Source organism: Ctenopharyngodon idella, chromosome 7 (genome assembly GCF_019924925.1).
Source record: "Ctenopharyngodon idella isolate HZGC_01 chromosome 7, HZGC01, whole genome shotgun sequence".
In the NCBI taxonomy this organism is placed as follows: domain Eukaryota; kingdom Metazoa; phylum Chordata; class Actinopteri; order Cypriniformes; family Xenocyprididae; genus Ctenopharyngodon; species Ctenopharyngodon idella.
This window is the reverse complement of record NC_067226.1, coordinates 49,901,896-49,925,127: the sequence shown is the minus strand read 5'-3', so window position 1 is coordinate 49,925,127 and position 23,232 is coordinate 49,901,896. Positions and strand designations below refer to the sequence as shown.

The 23,232-nt window shown below is 37.9% G+C and overlaps 1 protein-coding gene across 4 annotated transcripts; it reads right to left on the bottom strand.

Annotated features, from left to right (window-relative positions):
- Window positions 1-700: 700 nt before the first annotated feature.
- Window positions 701-23,184, bottom strand: LOC127515845 (mucin-2-like). Of its 4 annotated transcripts, none has more exons than XM_051899944.1 (13): window positions 23,104-23,184; window positions 17,885-17,948; window positions 14,252-17,782; window positions 7,776-12,361; window positions 6,596-6,660; window positions 5,658-5,773; window positions 4,636-5,474; window positions 4,227-4,291; window positions 3,859-4,040; window positions 3,627-3,739; window positions 3,476-3,540; window positions 3,202-3,380; window positions 701-2,042 (listed from the first exon to the last, which is right to left on the bottom strand). In XM_051899944.1, exons 1-13 carry the CDS (start codon window positions 23,110-23,112, stop codon window positions 1,951-1,953), a joined length of 9,906 nt encoding a protein of 3,301 aa, XP_051755904.1. In that variant the 5' UTR covers window positions 23,113-23,184; the 3' UTR covers window positions 701-1,950. The 4 variants fall into 4 exon arrangements, with proteins under 4 accessions (XP_051755904.1, XP_051755902.1, XP_051755903.1 ...); XM_051899942.1 differs by having other exon boundaries at window positions 7,776-14,251; window positions 14,798-17,782; XM_051899943.1 differs by having other exon boundaries at window positions 7,776-13,915; window positions 14,798-17,782.
- Between the last annotated feature and the right edge of the window lie 48 nt (window positions 23,185-23,232).

Below are 23,232 nucleotides of genomic sequence, written 5' to 3'. Positions count from 1 at the left end.
GTAACAAAGCACTGTTGGCCAGAGGAGAACTGGCACCCCGACTAAGCCTGGTTTCTCCCAAGGTTTTTTTCTCCATTTTAACACCAATTTGCCACTTGTCTGCCACCTGATGTCACCTGATGGAGTTTGGGTTCCTTGCCGCTGTCGCCTCTGGCTTGCTTAGTTGGGGACACTTGACTTGACATTTTGATATTCAACAGTGCTTTTGATCTGCCTGCATTGACACTATTCTTTAAGAGCTGCTGTGCAGTCAAACAATGTACCAGTTATCAATGTAAAGCTGCTTTGACACAATCTACATTGTAAAAAGCGCTATATAAATAAAGGTGACTTGACTTGACTTGACTTTTGTTTGTGGAACAATAAATGGGTTGTTTGGACACTGATCCCCATAACTTTCATTGCATGGAATGTAAAAACAAAATATATATTTTGTGTGTGTGTTTCACACTCATACAGATTTAGAATGTCATGAGGGTGAGTAAATGATGACATTACTGGGTGACCTATCAATTATTAATGTTTTGTAATCATTTACATATCACATGCTTTACGAAAAGCCAATGAATCACAGATGAAACTGTTGAAACTGGACAGACGGCTGTAGGAGGACATATTAAATCTGATATGAAACTCAGTTGATATGAAAATTTTATTGCTGAGAGAAAGGAAGAGAGAAACAAAAATAAATGACAAAAAATGAGAATAATCTTTTTTATTATTATTATTTATCACCATCATAATCATAGTTGTGTCACCACAGTTTATTTAGCATGTCCTAAGAATAGTGATAAATATTACTACATACATAACTGTTATAGAAAAATAATTACCACATCCAGTGTGAACAATATAACAATCAATACATTTCTCATGAATTCACAGAAAAGACCTTTGTTTTTGCATTAAATTAACATCAGAAATATTGGATAGATATTTTTTTCTAGAATAAATAATTTAGAAAATACTGATATGATACACATAATTTTGCATGAAACATGCCTGTTAAATATTATGCTGCTAACGAACTAAGAAGGGTGCATAGAAGATGGGGAATAACAAGTGCTGCAAAATATTGTTTTGTACAGGTTTCCGTGTTATGTGTAATGTAATATTATCAGACCATCTTATCCGTGTTTTTCCACCAGACGTTTCTGATGTCACATCCTGTAGATATTTATCATTCTTCCAAGTTGTTTTACAGGTTTCATAATTATTGAAATACTTCATCCTTTTGCTCATCAAAACCCGTTCCAGACTCTTCAAAGTCAGCCAGCATAAAAGAGACCCAGTTTTTCCATTACATGGCTTATGTTTGCTTTCAGAAGAGCTGCAAGTATGTGTACATGAGATCAATGTCTGGGTGTGAAACCTTATAAAGAGATATATCATTTTTAAATGAACCTTTTTTTCCCCTCTGTCAGTACATAGTCATGTTTATTTTAAAAATGCATAGTAGTTATGTTTCTGTCCTCCTTCAATTTTAATATGTAGAGTATTTTCATCTAAATGGATGGCTGATTTAATGGTCAATCAATTTGATTAAACTGAGAATTAAATGAAATGGTCCATTAAACATTTGAATGATCACATCAAAAAAAAAAAAAAAAAAAATGTTAAAAGTGTTGCTTAAAAAATAATCGCAGGTAATTGTGAAACTTGTATTATCCCATTTCTGAAGTATCAGTGATAATGTTTATAAAAGTGCACAATGCTGGGTTCTGACCTAAATCTATAAAAACATGTAGGAACATACAGATCCAGAACTGAAATGGAATACATTATAGCTCAAGTTTGAAGTTTTCAGAATAGGGTTATGTAAAACAGTACGTTCATTACTACTCATTAAGTAGCATCGGTAGCTTTATGTATGAGTCCTTCACTTGAGCAGATGTGAAAGGAGACATTCAGACCTGTCTGAATCAGTAATGTTGGGATGTGTAGTTATGGTCAATCAAACCATGGGACCAGAAGTGACACAGCAACCAGGACTAAAGCGGTCAACACACTGATCTTGCTGCTGACTTCAGCTGATGAAAATGCTGCGTTACAAAGAAAACAGAGCAGAACAGACAGAGTTTATCATTCAGTTACCGTTCAGAATTTTGCCTAAAGCTCGTCTAGTAGACAGAGTACAGTTGTAGCACTGCAAGTCTCAACTGTTTTGAATGTTAACACATTAGCATTCTCTCTCTGTGTCAAAGCTCATAAACTGCATTCCTTCAAAGATTCAAAGTCCTTTTTATTGGGAATACAGTAGTGGCCAGAAGTGTTATCCGGATAGGATATTTGTTTTTAATGACCCTACAAGTTGGAGTAAGCCATCAAAATATGAGGAAAATATACATATAATTAAGGTATTTATCTGACAAAATTATTTGTCAAAAAAAGACAAACTACAGCTACAGGTTTTATTTTACTATGCAAAAAATGCATATAAAACCAAAAAGCTCACAGGTAAAAGCATACATTGACCACAATATAATCAGTTATTAATATTTTGTTGGTTTTCTTTTGTTTTTGCATGTGTTCATAATTTCTTTGTATGACAGCCTGGCCAAAAATTACATCCACACAATTTGGCATATTTCATTGCATTATCACAAATAAAAAAACTGACTCCAAGCACAAGTATGAAATATACTTTCAAAACACATTTTTAATAATGTCTGAATAAAGGGTGAAGATGTCCATTCTCCTAGGCCAGACATCACTTGTGGCCACTGTAGATTTTTATTCTTGTCTGATAACCAAACTGTGCCTCTTACTGGCGATAATTAAATTTTTCTTTCGAATCAGAGTCTGAAATTTGTTTGTGAAAATGGGGAGTTTGCTATTAATGAACACCTTAAAGTGTGCTTAAATTTGGACAGTAAATTGAGTGTAATGGCACCAGGAAGTTTGAGTTTTACATTTTGAACTTAATTTATTAGTTTAAACAAAAAAAGTGCCATTTCGATTTAAAATTTTGAGATTTCAAGCGAATTGTTTTGATCTATTCATCTGTAGATAATTTACTCATTCAACCTACGCTATAGTGAATAAATTTCCTGCATTATCAGCGTGGAACTTGCAGGAGGGAGTACTATTATGTGCAATATCGCATAAAAAACACAACTGTACTCTATCCTACATTGTTATGAGTGCAGTAATCAAATTAAAAATAAAAATTTGAGTAAAAGATTAAAGTGCATCACTTACCTGTACCATTTATCACAATTTCAGATGTGAAGATCTGGAAGGATAACGAGTTGTTTTTGGCTGCTCGAACTATAGTGTTCACTATCTGGGTGCTATTGGGTAGAACGGCCTCCGCTGTAAATGTAAGATCCATGGAGTTTCGGATCGTGGGAATACTCTTTGTTGTTACACTGGCACCACTGGAGAGAGGGAATGTAAATCGAAATCATTAATAAGAACTGAGTATAATGTTAAATCAAAAGCTATTTTCAAGAACACGCCAGCATATGCGTACCTGAAGCTTGTTATGGTTAAGGTACTGAATAATCCAAGGTAATCAGCAAAGAAAAAAGGTTCAAGCTGCAAAAAAAGAGAGAGCTGTTTAGACTAAATTGGCAAAAGAATGTTTCCCGAAATATCCAAAAACGAAGACACATTACACCTACCCCTGTTTTTATCAATGCTGCCCTGTTCTGAAATTCAGGTGAACTTTTATTTGAAAGAGCAGCCACAAAGGTTCCATCAGTCAGGATTGTCACTGGAATTGTCTGCGGTGATTCTACAAAAATAATTGTAAAAATTATCACAAACTGTTGTTTTCTAGGCAAGCTAACATAGTAAATTTCTTCGAAATTGGGCATATCAGACAACTGTAAATCGTCTGTGATTTGAACTTACTAACGACAATAATAGTGTTGGTATCAACAGTAAGGTTGAAGGTTGAGTTTGGAGCTGCAACTGCTTCTTTCAGAGTCTCCACAATGGCAGTGCTGCTGGGGATGGGTTCAGTTGACGTTTCACTAAACACCAACTTGACATCTGCCTGTACATTTTGTTCTGCCCGGGTTTTGGCAACAGCTCTAAAACAAAAAAAACCAGCATGGCTTATAACTGCTTCCAGATATATGAGAATATGAGTGTCTGTCAAATGCATAAATGTAAGTTTATATGACATTCTTTAATACGTTAAGAATGTCACACAATCTGTCTGACATTGAAAGCAGGATAGAGTGTAAATGAAGTAATGAAGCAAATTATTAACTTACATGAATGCAAGCACGATGGTCCTGATGAAACGATCCCCATACTTTGTTTTGTAGACTACATCAAACTGTGGAAACAGTGAGTCAGTTTCAGGAATGTTTCTAAATATTCTATGAAACAATTACATTTCATGGATGTAGATCATTCTTTTTTTCTTTTAAGTGTACCACATAATTGAACGAGTGCTAATAAATAAAAAAAATGTTCATCCTTTGTATGAAATTAAGTTTAGATTTTTGCTTTAGAATTTTACCCAAACATATAAGCATTTAAAGTCAAAACAAAAAACATTTTAAAATCCATCATATCCTTATCTTTGCGAATCATACAATATGTATGTATTGTTCTTCAGTTCTCTTGACCCTAAAGAAGATTTTGAAGAATGTGGATGCTCTGCAGTTTAAGACGTACCTCACCCTCTACCTTTGTGGCTAGGTTCTTAAATTCTGGACTTTGTTGGTCTTGAAGCGCTGGAACAAATACCACTATAATGACAACCTGTAAGGCTACTGTTGGCTGAGGACGTGCTGGTACTGTGGTTGTGGTCGTGGTCGTGGTCGTAGTTGTGGTTGTGGGCGTTGTTGTTGTTTGTGTGGTGGTTGGTTTGGTTGTAGTTGTAGTTGTGGTTGGTTTGGTTGTAGTTGTAGTTGTGGTTGGTTTGGTTGTAGTTGTAGTAGGACTGGTTGTGGTTGTAGTTGTAGTAGGACTGGTTGTGGTTGTAGTAGGACTGGTTGTTGTTGTGGTTGTAGTAGGACTGGTTGTGGTAGTTGTAGTAGGACTGATTGTGGTTGTTGTAGTAGGACTGGTTGTGGTGGTTGTTGTAGTAGGACTGATTGTGGTAGTTGTAGTAGGACTGATTGTGGTTGTTGTAGTAGGACTGGCTGTGGTTGTGGTTATAATAGGATTGGTTGTGGTAGTTGTAGTAGGACTGGGTGTGGTTGTAGTTGTAGTAGGACTGGTTGTGGTTGTAGTTGTAGTAGGACCGGGTGTGGTTGTAGTAGGACCGGGCGTGGTTGTAGTTGTAGTAGGACTGGTTGTAGTTGTAGTAGGACCGGGTGTGTTTGTAGTTGTAGTAGGACTGGGCGTGGTTGTAGTTGTAGTAGGACCGGGTGTGGTTGTAGTTGTAGTAGGACCGGGTGTGGTTGTAGTTGTAGTAGGACCAGGCGTGGTTGTAGTTGTAGTAGGACCGGGTGTGGTTGTAGTTGTAGTAGGACTGGTTGTGGTTGTAGTTGTAGTAGGACTGATTGTTACTGTTTGGATAATTTGTAGAAAATAGTTAAATAAAAATAATAGTTGAGAAAACTATTAATCTCCAACGAGATAAATAAAAATAGCGTATAAACAACTATAGTTTAATAACAAAGAGTAATACAGAAAGCTTTCTAAATTGTTTTGAATGACATTGCATTGATGATATTGCTTGTTTGACTTACCGTTTACACTGGTGATGTTAAGAGTGGTGCTGGCATTTAAAATACTTTCGGATATCTGATCAGATTGGGGTACGTTTCTAAATGTTGCTTCCATATCAGTGATGATTGATCCAGAACTACAGAAGGGACATGGAAGAGAAAGAGTCATTGTCATTTTAAAAAAAAAAATAAGACTCAGTACAGAAACTCTCATAACGTATTTGGTGAAGTGTTCATGCAGCTATTTTTGGTTCGCTGTAGTTTTCTTGTGGTATTATACAAGTGTCAGATGCTGTTATTAACAAAATGTAGATGATTTACAGTTACTGATATCTTTTGCCTTAGTATACCAGTAGAATGTTACATTTACAAACTCCTTTTGCAAGTTTTAGAATAAACTTGAGATGTTTTTTTTTTTTTTTTTTTTTTTTTTTGTAAATCAGGAGCCCAACAATGGATGGTACAGTCTAGATAGAGGTTTCATCTCACCATCACTGAATCCATAGAACTGTGGAAGCCTTTCCAAGATGCTGAAACAACCTACCAGCAAACTACTGTGCTGTTTATTAATGTCTATTATGCAAATCAAGTCAGTGTTTAGTGTGATCACACTTTGCCTTCAAAACAGCTCCCTTGTAGGTGTACACAGTTTTTAAGGTTGGTTGCAGGTAGGTTGTTCCAAGCACCTTGGAGAAGTTGCTACATTTATTCTATGGATTTAGGCAGTTGCTTCTGTCTTCCATGTAATTCCAGATTGACTCGATAATGGTGGGATCAGATCTCTGTGTGGTTCATACCTTCTGTTATAAGACTCCTTGTTCATACAAAAATGTTTTTGTTTTGTTTTTTCCCCTCAGTTTATATATAACAGTCTAGACTTTTTTTCTTAAAAAATAAATTTGTTTTCCAAAAATGAAATGTATTCTTATTATAAGGAAAGTAAGGAAAGAAATACCCACCGGAAAGCAATAACAGTCAAGTTAACGAAGGAGTCACTGAATGTCGTTTTAAAGATTTGTCCAATCTGTGGAAAACAGTTTCACAATGTCAGGTTCAACATTTAGTTATCAACTACAAATCTGAATCACAGTCAAAAGCCTACAACATGAAAGACATTTGGTGGTCATTCATTTGTTTTTACATGATATGCAGTTACTATTTTCAAAATTTCAGTGCATATTAACATGTGCTGTAACAGTCTTATCTTGAGTTCTTGCTCAACTGTGTACCTTAAAGTGCTGCTGTTATTCTATTTTAAAGGTTCCTAAATATGCATCCAAGGTCAACACTTGAACACATTTAAATAGGGGTGCAATGGATCATAGTTTTTCTATGATATGTACGCAAAGATTAACTATCATAGAGCGAAAGTTTATCATTTCTATACCTAAATATTTTTGTTAGACCTTAATTTATTTGTAGCTTTGTTCTAAGTGACATATAAAGTGACATGTAAAGGCAAAGTATTTTAACCCATACTCAGAATTTGTCTTCTGCATTTAACCCATCCAGTTAGTACACAGTAAGAGTAATGAACACACAAACACTGCAAACTGTGGACACACACCTGGAGCAGTGGGCAGCCATTCTATTGTATTTATCTATGCTTGTAATTAGTGTATTTGTTCTTATTTTATTACTGACTGTTCACTTGTCATTAATAATTTTTGAGCTTTATTACTTAGGCTAGTAGTTTTTGCTCTGATATCAAACTACTTAAAGTGTGCTTTAACAATAAATGGAAAGCAAAGTTACATTTGCCGCCCAACCCTAATTTTTTATTGTTATTTTTTATTTATTTATTTATTTTGCTGATCCGAAAAATGGTTCGATCTGTGACTCAAAAACCACAATTTGACCTGAACTGTGAATTTTGTGACTCGTTGCACCACTATTAAATAGTGAAAGTAAAATCTGGACTATCAGTTATTAAAATAACAGCTCATTGATATTTACACCAGGACGCAAATAAAATAGAACACTATTTGCTCTTAAATCACATGCATTACTATAGTAATAGTTTACTCTAATATTTACATTAGGGTGCAAAATAAAATAGTTCATACATTAAAATGCAAAGAATTAGTTGCTATTTAGCTTGCAGTGCAAATTGCCTTAGATATTTATCACACAACGTACCTCATTTATGACTTTGTCTTTTCTGTTTTTAAATGCTTCTGAGGATGAATTTGACAGTTCATCTATAAATATTTCATTGCTGGAAAAGCTAACAAGAACTGCAGAGTTTATAAGAGTTGTGGTCATTGGTTCAGTTGTAGATGTAAGTTGTGTTGTTGTAGTAAGAGGGGAAGAAGTTGTAGCTGTATGTTCTGTTGTAGATGTTAATGGAGTTGTTGGTTCAATTGTAGATGTAAGTTGTGTTGTCGTTGCTGTAAGAGGGGAGGAAGTAGTAGATGTATTTTGTGTTGTAGATGTTAATGGAGTTGTGGTTGTTGTTTCAGTTGTAGATGTAAGTTGTGTTGCTGTTGCTGTATAAGGGGAAGAAGTTGTAGCTGTATGTTCTGTTGTAGATGTTGGTTCAATTGTAGATGTAAGTTGTGTTGTTGTAGTAAGAGGGGAAGAAGTTGTAGCTGTATGTTCTGTTGTAGATGTTAATGGAGTTGTTGGTTCAATTGTAGATGTAAGTTGTGTTGTCGTTGCTGTAAGAGGGGAGGAAGTAGTAGATGTATTTTGTGTTGTAGATGTTAATGGAGTTGTGGTTGTTGTTTCAGTTGTAGATGTAAGTTGTGTTGCTGTTGCTGTATAAGGGGAAGAAGTTGTAGCTGTATGTTCTGTTGTAGATGTTGGTTCAATTGTAGATGTAAGTTGTGTTGTCGTTGCTGTAAGAGGGGAAGAAGTTGTAGCTGTATTTTCTGTTGTAGATGTTAGTGGAGTTGTGGTTGTTGGTTCAGCTGTAGATGTAAGTTGTGTTGTCGTTGCTGTAAGAGGGGAAGAAGTTGTAGCTGTATTTTCTGTTGTAGATGTTAGTGGAGTTGTGGTTGTTGGTTCAGCTGTAGATGTAAGTTGTGTTGTTGTTGCTGTAAGAGGGGAAGAAGTTGTAGCTGTATGTTCTGTTGTAGATATTAATGAAGTTGTTGGTTCAATTGTAGATGTAAGTTGTGTTGTCGTTGCTGTAAGAGGGGAAGAAGTTGTAGCTGTATTTTCTGTTGTAGATGTTAGTGGAGTTGTTGGTTCAATTGTAGATGTAAGTTGTGTTGTCGTTGCTGTAAGAGGGGAGGAAGTAGTAGATGTATTTTGTGTTGTAGATGTTAATGGAGTTGTGGTTGTTGTTTCAGTTGTAGATGTAAGTTGTGTTGCTGTTGCTGTATAAGGGGAAGAAGTTGTAGCTGTATGTTCTGTTGTAGATGTTGGTTCAATTGTAGATGTAAGTTGTGTTGTCGTTGCTGTAAGAGGGGAAGAAGTTGTAGCTGTATTTTCTGTTGTAGATGTTAGTGGAGTTGTGGTTGTTGGTTCAGCTGTAGATGTAAGTTGTGTTGTCGTTGCTGTAAGAGGGGAAGAAGTTGTAGCTGTATTTTCTGTTGTAGATGTTAGTGGAGTTGTGGTTGTTGGTTCAGCTGTAGATGTAAGTTGTGTTGTTGTTGCTGTAAGAGGGGAAGAAGTTGTAGCTGTATGTTCTGTTGTAGATATTAATGAAGTTGTTGGTTCAATTGTAGATGTAAGTTGTGTTGTCGTTGCTGTAAGAGGGGAAGAAGTTGTAGCTGTATTTTCTGTTGTAGATGTTAGTGGAGTTGTGGTTGTTGTTTCAGTTGTAGATGTAAGCTGTGTTGTCGTTGCTGTAAGAGGGGAAGAAGTTGTAGCTGTATTTTCTGTTGTAGATGTTAGTGGAGTTGTGGTTGTTGGTTCAGCTGTAGATGTAAGTTGTGTTGCTGTTGCTGTAAGAGGGGAAGAAGTTGTAGCTGTATTTTCTGTTGTAGATGTTAGTGGAGTTGTGGTTGTTGGTTCAGCTGTAGATGTAAGTTGTGTTGTGGTTGCTGTAAGAGGGGAAGAAGTTGTAGCTGTATTTTCTGTTGTAGATGTTATAGGAGTTGTGACCGTTGTTTCAGTTGTAGATGTAAGCTGTGTTGTTGTTGTTGCTGTAAAAGGGGTAGTTGTATCTGTAGTGTCTGTAGTTGTAGTGTCCGTTGATGTTTGAGTTGTTGCAGGTTCAGTAGTTGTAATGCCTGTTGATGTTTGAGTTGTTGCAGGTTCAGGTGTTGTAGTGTCCGCTGATGTTTGAGTTGTTGCAGATTCAGTGGTTGTAGTGTCCGCTGATGTTTGAGTTGTTGCAGAATCAGTGGTTGTAGTGTCTGCTGATGTTTGAGTTGTTGCAGGTTCAGTAGTTGTAATGCCTGTTGATGTTTGTGTTGTTGCAGGTTCAGGTGTTGTAGTGTCCGCTGATGTTTGAGTTGTTGCAGATTCAGTGGTTGTAGTGTCCGCTGATGTTTGAGTTGTTGCAGATTCAGTGGTTATAGTGTCTGCTGATGTTTGAGTTGTTGAAATTTCAGTAGTTGTAATGTCCGTTGATGTTTGAGTTGTTGAGGTTTCAGTAGTTGTAGTGTCCGCTGATGTTTGAGTTGTTGCAGATTCAGTGGTTGTAGTGTCCGCTGATGTTTGAGTTGTTGCAGATTCAGTGGTTGTAGTGTCTGTTGATGTTTGAGTTGTTGCAGGTTCAGGTGTTGTAGTGTCCGCTGATGTTTGAGTTGTTGCAGATTCAGTGGTTGTAGTGTCCGCTGATGTTTGAGTTGTTGCAGATTCAGTGGTTGTAGTGTCTGCTGATGTTTGAGTTGTTGCAGGTTCAGTAGTTGTAATGCCTGTTGATGTTTGAGTTGTTGCAGGTTCAGGTGTTGTAGTGTCCGCTGATGTTTGAGTTGTTGCAGATTCAGTGGTTGTAGTGTCCGCTGATGTTTGAGTTGTTGCAGATTCAGTGGTTGTAGTGTCCGCTGATGTTTGAGTTGTTGCAGAATCAGTGGTTGTAGTGTCCGCTGATATTTGAGTTGTTGCAGATTCAGTGGTTATAGTGTCTGCTGATGTTTGAGTTGTTGCAGGTTCAGTAGTTGTAATGCCTGTTGATGTTTGAGTTGTTGCAGGTTCAGGTGTTGTAGTGTCCGCTGATGTTTGAGTTGTTGCAGATTCAGTGGTTGTAGTGTCCGCTGATGTTTGAGTTGTTGCAGATTCAGTGGTTATAGTGTCTGCTGATGTTTGAGTTGTTGAAATTTCAGTAGTTGTAGTGTCTGCTGATGTTTGAGTTGTTGCAGATTCAGTGGTTGTAGTGTCCGCTGATGTTTGAGTTGTTGCAGATTCAGTGGTTATAGTGTCTGCTGATGTTTGAGTTGTTGAAATTTCAGTAGTTGTAGTGTCCGTTGATGTTTGAGTTGTTGAGGTTTCAGTAGTTGTAGTGTCCGCTGATGTTTGAGTTGTTGCAGATTCAGTGGTTGTAGTGTCCGCTGATGTTTGAGTTGTTGCAGATTCAGTGGTTATAGTGTCTGCTGATGTTTGAGTTGTTGAAATTTCAGTAGTTGTAATGTCCGTTGATGTTTGAGTTGTTGCACTTTCAGTAGTTGTAGTGTCTGCTGATGTTTGAGTTGTTGAGCTTTCAGTGGTTGTAATGTCCGTTGATGTTTGAGTTGTTGCGGATTCAGTCGTTGTAGTGTCCGGTGATGTGTGAGTTGTTGCACTTTCAGTGGTTGTAGTGTCCGCTAATGTTTGAGTTGTTGCAGTTTCAGTAGTTGTAGTGTCTGCTGATGTTTGAGTTGTTGTAGTTTCAGTGGGTGTAGTTTCCACTGATGTTTGAGTTGTTGCAGTTTCAGTGGTTGTAGCATCTACTGATGTTGGAGTTGTTGCAGTTTCAGTGGTTGTAGTGTCTGCTGATGTTTGAGTTGTTGCACTTTCAGTAGTTGCAGTGTCTGCTGATGTTTGAGTTGTTGCGGATTCAGTGGTTTTAGTGTCTGCTGATGTTTGAGTTGTTGCACTTTCAGTAGTTGTAGTGTCTGCTGATGTTTGAGTTGTTGCGGATTCAGTCATTGTAGTGTCCGGTGATGTGTGAGTTGTTGCACTTTCAGTAGTTGTAGTGTCTGCTGATGTTTGAGTTGTTGCAGTTTCAGTAGTTGTAGTGTCTGCTGATGTTTGAGTTGTTGTGGATTCAGTGGTTGTAGTGTCTGTTGATGTTTGAGTTGTTGCAGTTTCAGTGGTTGAAGTGTCTGTTGATGTTTGAGTTGTTGCAGTTTCAATGGTTGTAGTGTCTGCTGATGTTTGAGTTGTTGCAGTTTCAGTAGTTGTAGTGTCTGCTGATGTTTGAGTTGTTGCACTTTCAGTAGTTGTAGTGTCTGCTGATGTTTGAGTTGTTGCACTTTCAGTAGTTGTAGTGTCTGCTGATGTTTGAGTTGTTGCAGTTTCAGTAGTTGTAGTGTCTGTTGATGTTTGAGTTGTTGCATTTTCAGTGGTTGAAGTGTCTGTTGATGTTTGAGTTGTTGCAGTTTCAATGGTTGTAGTGTCCGCTGATGTTTGAGTTGTTGCACTTTCAGTAGTTGTAGTGTCTGCTGATGTTTGAGTTGTTGCAGATTCAGTAGTTGTAGTGTCTGCTGATGTTTGAGTTGTTGCGGATTCAGTAGTTGTAGTGTCTGCTGATGTTTGAGTTGTTGCACTTTCAGGAGTTGTAGTGTCTGCTGATGTTTGAGTTGTTGCAGTTTCAATGGTTGTAGTGTCTGCTGATGTTTGAGTTGTTGCAACTTCAGGAGTTGTAGTGTCTGCTGATGTTTGAGTTGTTGCAGTTTCAATGGTTGTAGTGTCTGCTGATGTTTGAGTTGTTGCAACTTCAGTAGTTGTAGTGTCTGCTGATGTTTGAGTTGTTGCACTTTCAGGAGTTGTAGTGTCTGCTGATGTTTGAGTTGTTGCAGATTCAGTGGTTGTCGTGTCCGGTGATGTTTGAGTTGTTGCAGTTTCAGTGGTTGTAGTGTCTGCTGATGTTTGAGTTGTTGTAGTTTCAGTGGGTGTAGTTTCCACTGATGTTTGAGTTGTTGCAGTTTCAGTGGTTGTAGCATCTACTGATGTTGGAGTTGTTGCAGTTTCAGTGGTTGTAGTGTCTGCTGATGTTTGAGTTGTTGCACTTTCAGTAGTTGTAGTGTCTGCTGATGTTTGAGTTGTTGCGGATTCAGTCGTTGTAGTGTCCGGTGATGTGTGAGTTGTTGCACTTTCAGTAGTTGTAGTGTCTGCTGATGTTTGAGTTGTTGCACTTTCAGTAGTTGTAGTGTCTGCTGATGTTTGAGTTGTTGTGGATTCAGTGGTTGTAGTGTCTGTTGATGTTTGAGTTGTTGCAGTTTCAGTGGTTGAAGTGTCTGTTGATGTTTGAGTTGTTGCAGTTTCAATGGTTGTAGTGTCTGCTGATGTTTGAGTTGTTGCAGTTTCAGTAGTTGTAGTGTCTGTTGATGTTTGAGTTGTTGCAGTTTCAGTAGTTGTAGTGTCTGCTGATGTTTGAGTTGTTGCACTTTCAGTAGTTGTAGTGTCTGTTGATGTTTGAGTTGTTGCATTTTCAGTGGTTGAAGTGTCTGTTGATGTTTGAGTTGTTGCAGTTTCAATGGTTGTAGTGTCCGCTGATGTTTGAGTTGTTGCACTTTCAGTAGTTGTAGTGTCTGCTGATGTTTGAGTTGTTGCGATTTCCGGAGTTGTAGTGTCTGCTGATGTTTTAGTTGTTGCAGATTCAGTAGTTGTAGTGTCTGCTGATGTTTGAGTTGTTGCGGATTCAGTAGTTGTAGTGTCTGCTGATGTTTGAGTTGTTGCACTTTCAGGAGTTGTAGTGTCTGCTGATGTTTGAGTTGTTGCAGTTTCAATGGTTGTAGTGTCTGCTGATGTTTGAGTTGTTGCAACTTCAGTAGTTGTAGTGTCTGCTGATGTTTGAGTTGTTGCACTTTCAGGAGTTGTAGTGTCTGCTGATGTTTGAGTTGTTGCAGATTCAGTGGTTGTAGTGTCCGGTGATGTTTGAGTTGATGCAATTTCAGTGGTTGTAGTGTCTGCTGATGTTTGAGTTGTTGCACTTTCAGGAGTTGTAGTGTCTACTGATATTTGAGTTGTTGCGGATTCAGAGACTGTAGTGTCCGCTGATGTTTGAGTTGTTGCACTTTCAGTAGTTGTAGTGTCTGCTGATGTTTGAGTTGTTGCAGTTTCAGTGGTTGTAGTGTCTGCTGATGTTTGAGTTGTTGCACTTTCAGTAGTTGTAGTGTCTGCTGATGTTTGAGTTGTTGCAGTTTCAGTGGTTGTAGTGTCTGCCGATGTTTGAGTTGTTGCACCTTCAGTAGTTTTAGTGCCTGCTGATGTTTGAGTTGTTACAATTTCAGTAGTTGTAGTGTCTGCTGATGTTTGAGTTGTTGCACTTTCAGTAGTTGTAGTGTCTGCTGATGTTTGAGTTGTTGCACCTTCAGTAGTTGTAGTGTCTGCTGATGTTTGAGTTGTTGCAGTTTCAGTGGTTGTAGTGTCTGCTGATGTTTGAGTTGTTGCACTTTCAGTAGTTGTAGTGTCTGCTGATGTTTGAGTTGTTGCAGTTTCAGTGTTTGTAGTGTCTGCCGATGTTTGAGTTGTTGCACCTTCAGTAGTAGTAGTGTCTGCTGATGTTTGAGTTGTTGCACCTTCAGTAGTTGTAGTGTCTGCTGATGTTTGAGTTGTTGCACTTTCAGGAGTTGTAGTGTCTGCTGATGTTTGAGTTGTTGCGGATTCAGAGACTGTAGTGTCCGCTGATGTTTGAGTTGTTGCACTTTCAGTAGTTGTAGTGTCTGCTGATGTTTGAGTTGTTGCAGTTTCAGTGGTTGTAGTGTCTGCTGATGTTTGAGTTGTTGCAGTTTCAGTAGTTGTAGTGTCTGCTGATGTTTGAGTTGTTGCAGATTCAGTAGTTGTAGTGTCCGGTGATGTTTGAGTTGTTGCACTTTCAGTAGTTTTAATGTCTGCTGATATTTGAGTTGTTGTGGATTCAGTGATTGTAGTGTCTGCTGATGTTTGAGTTGTTGCACCTTCAGCAGTTGTAGTGTCTGCTGATGTTTGAGTTGTTGCAGTTTCAGTAGTTGTAGTGTCTGCTGATGTTTGAGTTGTTGCAGATTCAGTGGTTTTAGTGTCTGCTGATGTTTGAGTTGTTGCACTTTCAGTAGTTGTAGTGTCTGCTGATGTTTGAGTTGTTGCACCTTCAGTAGTTGTAGTGTCTGCTGATGTTTGAGTTGTTGCAGTTTCAGTGGTTGTAGTGTCTGCTGATGTTTGAGTTGTTGCACTTTCAGTAGTTGTAGTGTCTGCTGATGTTTGAGTTGTTGCAGTTTCAGTGGTTGTAGTGTCTGCCGATGTTTGAGTTGTTGCACCTTCAGTAGTTGTAGTGTCTGCTGATGTTTGAGTTGTTACAATTTCAGTAGTTGTAGTGTCTGCTGATGTTTGAGTTGTTGCACTTTCAGTAGTTGTAGTGTCTGCTGATGTTTGAGTTGTTGCGGATTCAGTCGTTGTAGTTTCTGGTGATGTTTGAGTTGTTGCACTTTCAGTAGTTGTAGTGTCCGCTGATGTTTGAGTTGTTGCACTTTCAGTAGTTGTAGTGTCTGCTGATGTTTGAGTTGTTGCGGATTCAGTGATTGTAGTGTCCGGTGATATTTGAGTTGTTGCACCTTCAGTAGTTGTAGTGTCTGCTGATGTTTGAGTTGTTACAATTTCAGTAGTTGTAGTGTCTGCTGATGTTTGAGTTGTTGCGGATTCAGTTGTTGTAGTGTCCGGTGATGTGTGAGTTGTTGCACTTTCAGTAGTTGTAGTGTCTGCTGATGTTTGAGTTGTTGCGGATTCAGTCGTTGTAGTGTCCGGTGATGTTTGAGTTGTTGCACTTTCAGTAGTTGTAGTGTCTGCTGATGTTTGAGTTGTTGCACTTTCAGTAGTTGTAGTGTCTGCTGATGTTTGAGTTGTTGCAGTTTCAGTAGTTGTAGTGTCCGCTGATGTTTGAGTTGTTGCGAATTCAGTAGTTGTAGTGTCTGCTGATGTTTGAGTTGTTGCAGTCTCAGTGGTTGTAGTGTCCGGTGATGTTTGAGTTGTTGCGGATTCAGTAGTTGTAGTGTCTGCTGATGTTTGAGTTGTTGCACTTTCAGTAGTTGTAGTGTCCGCTGATGTTTGAGTTGTTGCGAATTCAGTAGTTGTAGTGTCTGCTGATGTTTGAGTTGTTGCAGTCTCAGTGGTTGTAGTGTCCGGTGATGTTTGAGTTGTTGCGGATTCAGTAGTTGTAGTGTCTGCTGATGTTTGAGTTGTTGCACTTTCAGTAGTTGTAGTGTCCGCTGATGTTTGAGTTGTTGCGAATTCAGTAGTTGTAGTGTCTGCTGATGTTTGAGTTGTTGCAGTCTCAGTGGTTGTAGTGTCCGGTGATGTTTGAGTTGTTGCGGATTCAGTAGTTGTAGTGTCTGCTGATGTTTGAGTTGTTGCACTTTCAGTAGTTGTAGTGTCCGCTGATGTTTGAGTTGTTGCGAATTCAGTAGTTGTAGTGTCTGCTGATGTTTGAGTTGTTTTACTTTCAGTGGTTGTAGTGTCCGCTGATGTTTGAGTTGTTGCAGTTTCAGTAGTTGTAGTGTCTGCTGCTGTTTGAGTTGTTGCACCTTCAGTGGTTGTAGTGTCTGCTGATGTTTGAGTTGTTGCAGTTTCAGTAGTTGTAGTGTCAGCTGATGTTTGAGTTGTTGCACTTTCAGTGGTTGTAGTGTCTGCTGATGTTTGAGTTGTTGCACTTTCAGTAGTTGTAGTGTCTGCTGATGTTTGAGTTGTTGCACCTTCAGTAGTTGTAGTGTCTGCTGATGTTTCAGTTGTTGCAATTTCAGTGGTTGTAGTGTCTTCTGATGTTTGAGTTGTTGCAGTTTCCGTGGTTGCAGTGTCTGCTGATGTTTGCGTTGTTGCACCTTCAGTAGTTGTAGTGTCTTCTGATGTTTGAGTTGTTGCAGTTTCCGTGGTTGCAGTGTCTTCTGATGTTTGAGTTGTTGCACTTTCAGTGGTTGTAGTGTCTGCTGATGTTTGCGTTGTTGCACCTTCAGTAGTTGTAGTGTCTTCTGATGTTTGAGTTGTTGCAGTTTCCGTGGTTGCAGTGTCTTCTGATGTTTGAGTTGTTGCACTTTCAGTAGTTGTAGTGTCTGCTGATGTTTGCGTTGTTGCACTTTCAGTAGTTGTGGTGTCTGCTGATGTTTGAGTTGTTGCACTTTCAGTAGTTGTAGTGTCTGCTGATTTTTGAGTTGTTGCGGATTCAGTAGTTGTAGTGTCTGCTGATGTTTGAGTTGTTGCGGATTCAGTAGTTGTAGTGTCTGCTGATGTTTGAGTTGTTGCACTTTCAGTGGTTGTAGTGTCTTCTGATGTTTGAGTTGTTGCACTTTCAGTAGTTGTAGCGTCTGCTGATGTTTGAGTTGTTGCACTTTCAGTGGTTGTAGTGTCTGCTGATGTTTGAGTTGTTGCACTTTCAGTAGTTGTAGTGTCTGCTGATGTTTGAGTTGTTGCAGTTTCAGTAGTTGTAGTGTCTGCTGATGTTTGAGTTGTTGCACTTTCAGTGGTTGTAGTGTCTTCTGATGTTTGAGTTGTTGCACTTTCAGTAGTTGTAGCGTCTGCTGATGTTTGAGTTGTTGCAGTTTCAGTGGTTGTAGTGTCTGCTGATGTTTGAGTTGTTGCACTTTCAGTAGTTGTAGTGTCTGCTGATGTTTGAGTTGTTGCAGTTTCAGTGGTTGTAGTGTCTGCTGATGTTTGAGTTGTTGCAGTTTCAGTAGTTGTAGTGTCTGCTGATGTTTGAGTTGTTGCACTTTCAGTAGTTGTAGTGTCTGCTGATGTTTGAGTTGTTGCAGTTTCAGTTGTTGTCGTATCCGCCGTTTGAGTTGTTGCAGTTTCAGTGGTTGTAGTGTCCGCTGATGTTTGAGTTGTTGCAGTTTCAGTGGTTGTAGTATCCGCTGTTTGAGTTGTTGCAGTTTCAGTGGTTGTCGTGTCCGCTGATGTTTGAGTTGTTGCAGTTTCAGTGGTTGTAGCATCTACTGATGTTGGAGTTGTTGGAGTTTCAGTGGTTGTAGTGTCCGCTGATGTTGGAGTTGTTGCAGTTTCAGTGGTTGTAGCATCTACTGATGTTGGAGTTGTTGAAGTTTCAGTGGTTGTAGTGTCTGTTGATGTTTGAGCAATAGCACTACGACATACTGTTGTTAAAAAATCAAAGTAAAATTCATCATCGAGCAATTGTCACACTTAAATAAATAATAAGAGAAATAAAGAATTTTCTTGATCAGTAACTTACGTACCTAAACTTAACACTATAAAGAACAGTGCTTTTCTGCTCATCTTGGTAGCTGACAAATAGCTCACCTATAAACATATAATACATAACATTGGAAAATACGCAAGGAAAGGAATCTTTAGATAATTTTTTTTTAAATGTCAGTGACAGTGGAAAAACAAAAAACTTATGAATACAAACACCCTCTTTCCAGCACAGGAACCTTTTTTGTCTGAACATCAAAGATGATTTGTCATTTATTGTACAGTGCACTAAACTTTGATAAATTTTAAGAAAACAAGGGAAGAATTGCACTACTATTTAAAAGTTTGGGGTCAGTAAGATTTTTTAAAATGTTTTTGAAAGAAGCCTCTTCTGCTTTACCAAGGCTGCATTTTAGAGCTACACGATATCTCATTTTAGCATCAACATCACGTTGTGCGCATTCGTGCTAGTCACATCGCAGGATGTGTGAAGTCAAGTTGGTAGGGATCGTAGTTGATCCATGATCCGTACGGACCAGGCTCCACAGTTCAAAAAGCATGTGATTTGCAGATTAATTGCAAAATTTAAACATCATAGGCTTGGTTTCACAGACAGGGCTTAGACTAAGCCAGGATTAGGCCTTAGTTCAATTAGAGTATTTAAGTAGCTTTTATAAACGTACCCTAGAAAAAAGAACATCACTGGTGTACATCTTGAGACAAAACAATAACACTGGCATATTTTAAGATATGTCAGTGCAAGTTGCTTTCAGTTGAAACAGCTGAAACATGCATTTTAGTCAAGGATTAGCTTAAAGGAACACTCCAGGCTCATTTTCCAACTCCCCTAGAGTTAAACAGTTGAGTTTTACCGTTTTTGAATCCATTCAGCCGATCTCCGGGTCTGGTGCTACCACTTCTGCGTAATATCATTGCGCCTGGTCAAGTGTCAAGTTTTAAATAGGAAAAATATCGAAACTCTTTGGTCATTTTTTAACAAGATGCTAACGGTCTAATCAGATTCAATGAACTATGCTAAGCTATGCTAAAAGTGGTACTGCCAGACCCGGAGATCGGCTGAATGGATTCGAAAACGGTAAAACTCAACTGTTTAACTCTAGGGGAGCTGGAAAATTAGTCTATTTTCAAAAAAGTGGAGTGTTCCTTTAAGCCTTGTTTGTGAAACCGGGCATAGAGTGAAAGTTTTTAAGTCCTGTCAGTTTAAACATTCAAGCAGGGGCGGACTGGCCATCTGGAGCATCGGGAGTTTTCTTGGTGGGCCACTGGACAATGTGGGCCTGCCTGTTGCTACATAAATATACAAAGAAGGAATAATAGTACATTTACATATAATTCCATTGACATTTACATATACAGGTGCTGGTCATATAATTAGAATATCGTGAAAAAGTTCATTTTTTTATTGTAAATTATTTTAAAAAATGAAACTTTCATATATTCTAGATTCCCTACATGTAAAGTAAAACATTTCAAAAGTTTTTTTTGTAAATTTGTTGATTAGAGCGTACAGCTAATGAAAGTCCAAAATCCAGTATCTCAAAATATTAGAATATTTACATTTGAGTTTCATTAAATGACCATCCCTACAGTATAAAATCCGGGTATCTTTTGTTTTTTGAAACCACACTAATGGGGAAGACTGCTGACTTGGCAATGGTCCAGGAGACAATCATTGACACCCTCCACAAAGAGAGTAAGTCACAGAAGGTCATTACTGAATGGGGTGGCTGTTTACAGAGTGATGTATCAAAGCATATTAAATGCAAAGTTGACTGGAAGGAAGAAATTGGGTAGGCAAAGGTGCACAAGCAACAGGGATGACCGCAAGCTTGAGAATACTGTCAAGTAAAGCCGATTCAAACACTTGGGAGAGCTTCACAATGAGTAGAATGAAGCCGGAGTCAGCACATCAAGAGTCACCACACTCAGACATCTTCAGGAAAAGGACTACCAAGCCACTTCCGAACCAGAGACAACGTCAGAAGCATCTTACCTGGGCTAAGGAGAAAAAGAACTGGACAGTGAACAGTGGTCGAAAGTCCTCTTTTCAGATAAAAGTAAATTTTGCATTTCATGTTGAAATCATGGTCCCAGAGTCTGAAGGAAGACTGGAGAGGCACAGAATCCAAGCTGCTTGAAGTCTAGTGTGAAGTTTCTGAAGTCAATAATGATTTGGGGGGGGGCGTGACGTCTGCTGGTGTTGGTCCATTGTGTTTTATCAAGTGCAAAGTCAATGCAGCCATCTTCCAGGAGATTTTGAAGCACTTTATGCTTCCATCTGCTGACAAGCTTTATGGAGATGCTGATTCCCTTTTCCAGCAGGACTTTAGCACCTGCCCACAGTGCAAAAACCACTTCCAAGTGGTTTGCTGATCATGATATTACTGTGCTTTATTGGCCAGCCAATATGCCTGACCTGAATCTATGGGATATTTTCAAGAGAAAGATGAGAAACAGTCGATCCAACAATATACAGATGATCTGAAGGCTCAGTAGTGCCTCAGCAGTGCCACAGGCTGATCACTTCCATGCCACACTTCACTGATGCAGTAATTTGTGCTAGGAGCAAGTCATTTGCTGTAATATGTCCTGCCGATCAAGTATTGAGTGCACAAAAGAACATACTTTAAAGAACTTTAACTTTTCTGTTTTGCAAATCCATTTTTTGATTGCTTTTAGGAAATATTCTAATATTTTGAAATACTGGATTTTGGACTTTCATGAGCTGTACGCTCTAATCATCAAAATTTAAAAAAAAAACTTTTGAAATGTTTTACTTTACATGTAGGGAATCTAGAATATATGAAAGTTTCATTTTTAAAAATAATTTATAATAAAAAAATGAACTTTTTGATGATATTCTAATTATATGACCAGCACCTGTAATTCCATTGATTCCATTGAAAAAAAAAATTAAAAATCACCCCTTAATGGAAAAGTTCTGGAAAACTTTCTGTTACTGCTTATATTATTTTTCAGTTTTTATCCTTCCCTGTTATGCTTCACCATTTTCTGCAAAGTGTTTTTCCTTTTTGGTGTTATAGAAATTGACAGTAATATTCAGGGACGCAAACTACTGCTCACCTTTGGCTAATTTCTCCAAAGGTGGACAAATTCTGTAAACGCTAGAAAGGCAGTCCACAAAACTTCTGCACTACGTTTTATGTTCCACTTCTAAGTCAATACAAGAGCAATTTGTCATATTGAACTGATGTTATGATAGGCTATAGTTCAGCTTTATTGATATTAAATTGTCCCTGTATGGAAAAGAGCTGTGTAACAGTTCTTCAAAATTCAGTTTGCAATGTACACCAGGAAAGACTAGTTATATTTATATATTGTTATATTTTTAAGTTAGTAAGTGGTGTTAAAAATTGCTCTGCGTAAAATGTGCTGGTGTGTTATATGTGCTGCACTTGGGACCATGTATCGTGGGCTGCTCTGTGCCAGAAAGTCCAGGGCCACTTTTTAGTATCAGTCCGCCCCTGCATTCAAGTAAGTTTAAAGCATTTAAGCACAAGAAGATGCAGAAGAGAACTCAATTTGGAACTCGCACACTGTGTTTTTGCACACAAACCTGCGAAGACAGCATGTAAACGCCGAATTCAATCTAAAGTCTGGGTTGTCCAAAGTCTGGCATCTGTCTATTAAAATATATTATATGTGGCCCACCACACATAATTTACAAATCATGCAGTTTCACAATATCACCACCAGGTGGCAGCAATAGGTTTTACGTGGTAAACCGTGAGTGATCATCAAAGTTTTGGACACGGCTTTTTATCGGGAATTTGGGATACCACCATGGCCACATCAAAGATAAAGTAGAAACGAAGGGCTGTCGATTTTGATTATTTCTGATTATTTTTTCACTGAGAGTCGTAATAATTGCATCTGTATCATTTGCCAAGAAATAGTCTCCGTTATGAAAGAATACGATGTAAAGAGGCTTAACAGTGAACAAGAGGACAAAGTTAAAGTCGGCATGAAAGTTGTACTAGTCTTTTCTTCCCTACTGAGATGTATATCGGAGCAAGGTGGCTTCTTGAACAAGAAAATCTCTTACATAATTGTTTAAAATCCTGATGGATTTATGCTAGGCGCCTGTTACTGTAACTAAAGGAAAATAGTGCTTTTGTTTAGTAATAATTACATATTTCATCAATATTTACTTTAAAAGTACAGTTGATTAAAATATAAATTGATAGTGCTGCTGAATATGGAATACATAACATTGTAAGTACTTTCCCATATGGAAGTTCTCAACTTAATTGAACATAGGAAAAAATGTTTATGCTTTTATTATTGATTAATTTATACATTGAACAATAGTCCGAGACAGTTTGACTGGGACCTAACAGTAAAGAGTATTGAACTTAACACTGAATCTGACCCCTTTAAAAAAGGTTTGGTCTCCCCTGTCTTGGGTCAGTGTAAACATTCGAGAAAGAAATCGGATGTGTATCATTAAATTGGATCCGTGCATTCCTGTGATCAAAGCTGAATTTTCAACATCATTACTCCAGTCTTCAGTGTCACATGATCCTTCAGAAATCATTCTAATATGATGATTTGATGCTTAAGAAACATTTCTGATTATTATCAATGTTGAAAACAATTGTGCCGCTGCAGAGTTTTGTAAAAAACTGTCACTTTGTTGCATCCTTTAAAGTTGCAAAATTAAAATGCATTTCTTAAAATAAAAATCATACTGATCCCAAACTTTTGAACAGTAGCATAAATTAAGACCAAAATGATGAAATTAAATAATTAAACTATAATGTAATTTTGCCAACATCAAGGGTTTTTATAGGTGATCCTAAAACTGACATTTAAATAAATTAAATATCACAGATAAGTACATACATTTTAAGATTTATAAAATATTGTTGGACTTCCTCATGTTATCCATATTGTTCATAGCTATTAATTTAGCATTTATTATTGTACCCTATTGCATTTATATAGTCATAGTCTTTAATGTCTGGAGAAATTTATGAAAATCACTCCAACGGCATATTCAAATTTAAACTATTTTTACTTCAATTAATCACTTATTATAATTGCTGTTACAATGTGTATGGAGTATGAAGTCTGCTTCTGTTGTAACCCTTATATGATACACAACAAAAAGACAAAAATGCTCAATTAAGAAAAGAGACCATACCGTATGGTGGTTATGATTATCAGTATAAATAAGAAAGTATGGCTGTAGTAATGATGAACAAATCAAACTCACCCAATCCATTACTTATCTGAATGTTATATCATACACCCAGGTTAAGCTGTTAGTCCCTTGATTAACTTAGGTAAAGTGGTGCTTTGCTCAAAGACATTGTTTTTATTAGCTTCGAGTCACATGACACAA

Bases quoted from the DNA above. Each gene is read 5' to 3' on its own strand.
- LOC127515845 (XM_051899941.1), bottom strand. The intron at 3,381-3,475 runs GTACGCATATGC...CCCTCTCTCCAG, and splicing joins TTAACCATAACAAGCTTCAG to TGGTGCCAGTGTAACAACAA. The intron at 2,043-3,201 runs GTAAGTGATGCA...TTTGTAACGCAG, and splicing joins AATTGTGATAAATGGTACAG to CATTTTCATCAGCTGAAGTC.